The sequence below is a fragment of the Cervus elaphus genome, chromosome 18 (assembly GCF_910594005.1).
Source record: "Cervus elaphus chromosome 18, mCerEla1.1, whole genome shotgun sequence".
Taxonomy (NCBI): domain Eukaryota; kingdom Metazoa; phylum Chordata; class Mammalia; order Artiodactyla; family Cervidae; genus Cervus; species Cervus elaphus.
Genome location: NC_057832.1, coordinates 112923827 through 112925927, shown reverse-complemented (window position 1 = coordinate 112925927; position 2101 = coordinate 112923827). Strand labels below are relative to the sequence as shown.

The following is a 2101-nucleotide window of genomic DNA, read 5'->3' as shown; positions in this document are numbered from 1 at the left end:
AGAGGTTTGTCCATTTTTTCCTTTATCTGAAGCCTGTACATACTTGCTCTACCTGGTGTCTGACATTCTACAATCTCTATATAGCTATAAAAAGTTGGAATGCTTGCGATGTTTCTCAGTGGCCCCTACAAGGAACCTTATTGCCATTCCCATCAGTGCTCTGAAACAAGTGAGACAACTAACAAACCTTTAGGCCACTCTCTGAAAAGCTACAAAATAGTCTACATTGTCCATTTTCCTTTTTCCCTCTTGATGAGGAGATGAGAGTTGGGAATTTTCTCCTGATCCAGGCACATGGTGGTAGAAAGAGAAGGTGGCTATGGGAGGTAAAATGTCATAAATTTGCCTAAACACTTCACTTACTGTATCTCTTCTTGGCGTTGTTCTTGTCTGGAGTGCTGACACCTATTATTTGACTTCTGTTATTTTCAGAAAAGAAATTTGGCCTATATATTCTCATATCCATGGAAGAACAATGGCTTAGGGATTCGTATTCTGCCATCATATCAATGTTCCTTTTGAGTAACTGTCATCATGAAATCATGCATTGAGTTTTTTATACCAGCAATCACATCTCACGGAGGGAAAAATGCACTGAACCAAAACTGGACCCTCCCTCACACTGTCCTCTTTTTCTGCAACACTCTGTGGAAGGCAGCCTTCACTTGAGCATTCCTTACACTGTAGACAAGAGGGTTCAGCAATGGGTTGAAAAGACTGTAAAACAGGAAAAGGATTTTCTTCTGTTTCTCTCGGTGGCTACTCTCAGGGGCCAAGTACACCATCATGGCTATGCCAAAGTAGAACCCAACCACACAGAGGTGGGAGGAGCAGGTGGAGAAGGCTTTCTTGCGGCCCTCCTTTGACTGGATCTTCAGGATGGCCCAGAGGATATGCATGTAGGAGACCAGCATCAGGGAAAGAGGCCCAACTAAAATAAACACACCTTCAGCAAAGAGGAACATTTCATTGATCCAGATGTCACCACACGTCACTTTGAGGACAGATTGAATTTCACAGAAGAAGTGGTTCACCTTCTGGGGCCCACAGAAGGGCAGCCTTAGAAACAGACTTACTTGGACTATGGCCAGGGAAAATCCACACGCCCAGCAAGCGACGGCCCCCAATGTGCACACCCTCCAGTTCATGATGACCGTGTACTGCAGGGGGTGGCAGATGGCCACAAACCTGTCATAGGACATCACCATCAAAATCAAACACTCCATAGAAGAAAAAATCAAATTAAAAATCATCTGCAAAGTACATAAGACAAAGGAGATGTTTTTTTTGTGCTTCACTAGATTTGCCAGCAAATTGGGCAAATTGCTAGAGGCATAGGATATGTCAATGATGGCCAGATGAGACAGGAAGTAGTACATGGGGGTGTGCAGTCTAGGGTCGAGGCAGATGAGACCCAGGATCATGCCATTTGCCAGCAGGTTGAAGGTATATAACAGGGAGAAGATACCAAACAGGACCAATTCCATGTCTTCACTGAGCTGGAATCCTACCAGGATGAATTCTGCAATCCATGATTGATTGCCCTCCATTTCTAAAGACAGTACGTCAAGGACTGAAGTGTGATGGGAAGGTCACAGCTGAATAACAATGAAAATAGGAGTTATTTATCTGAAGGGAATGAAGAAGAAGCCGGTATGCTTGTCCCTGTTATACTGATTTTTTTTCTAAGTTTCTTCGCCTTTTTGTTTTCTTTTTTTTTCTTTCATTTATTTTTATTAGTTGGAGGCTAATTACTTTACAATATTGTAGTGGGTTTTGTCATACATTGACATGAATCAGCCATGGAGTTACATGTTTTGTTTTCTTTTTATTGTGAAGTAATCTAAAATTTCAGATAAGTATCAGGGACTATATGCCAGTATATAGATTTTACCAAATTGCTTTTTTCAATTTTGCCTTATCATTTATCTTCTCTGTGTTCACATAGTGTTAATTTTCTGGAGAGTACATAAGACTAAAGGGAAACCATATTCACCTATTGGCAATTTACAACTAAAACCAGTGAAATATTTTCTCTATAACATGTATACTTGCTAATGTATTCTCAGTATAATTACCAAAAACAGGAGATGTAACATTA

The 2101-nt window shown here is 40.8% G+C and overlaps 1 protein-coding gene across 1 annotated transcript; it reads right to left on the bottom strand.

Annotated features, from left to right (window-relative positions):
- Positions 1-617: 617 nt before the first annotated feature.
- On the bottom strand, positions 618-1550 carry LOC122674419 (olfactory receptor 2A2-like). The gene has a single exon (XM_043872718.1). The coding sequence runs from the start codon at positions 1548-1550 to the stop codon at positions 618-620; it is 933 nt and encodes a 310-aa protein (XP_043728653.1).
- Positions 1551-2101: the final 551 nt, after the last annotated feature.

What these genes read in the sequence shown, in the direction of transcription:
- LOC122674419 (XM_043872718.1), bottom strand. Translation starts at nt 1,550, where the DNA reads ATGGAGGGCAATCAATCATGGATTGCAGAATTCATCCTGGTAGGATTC.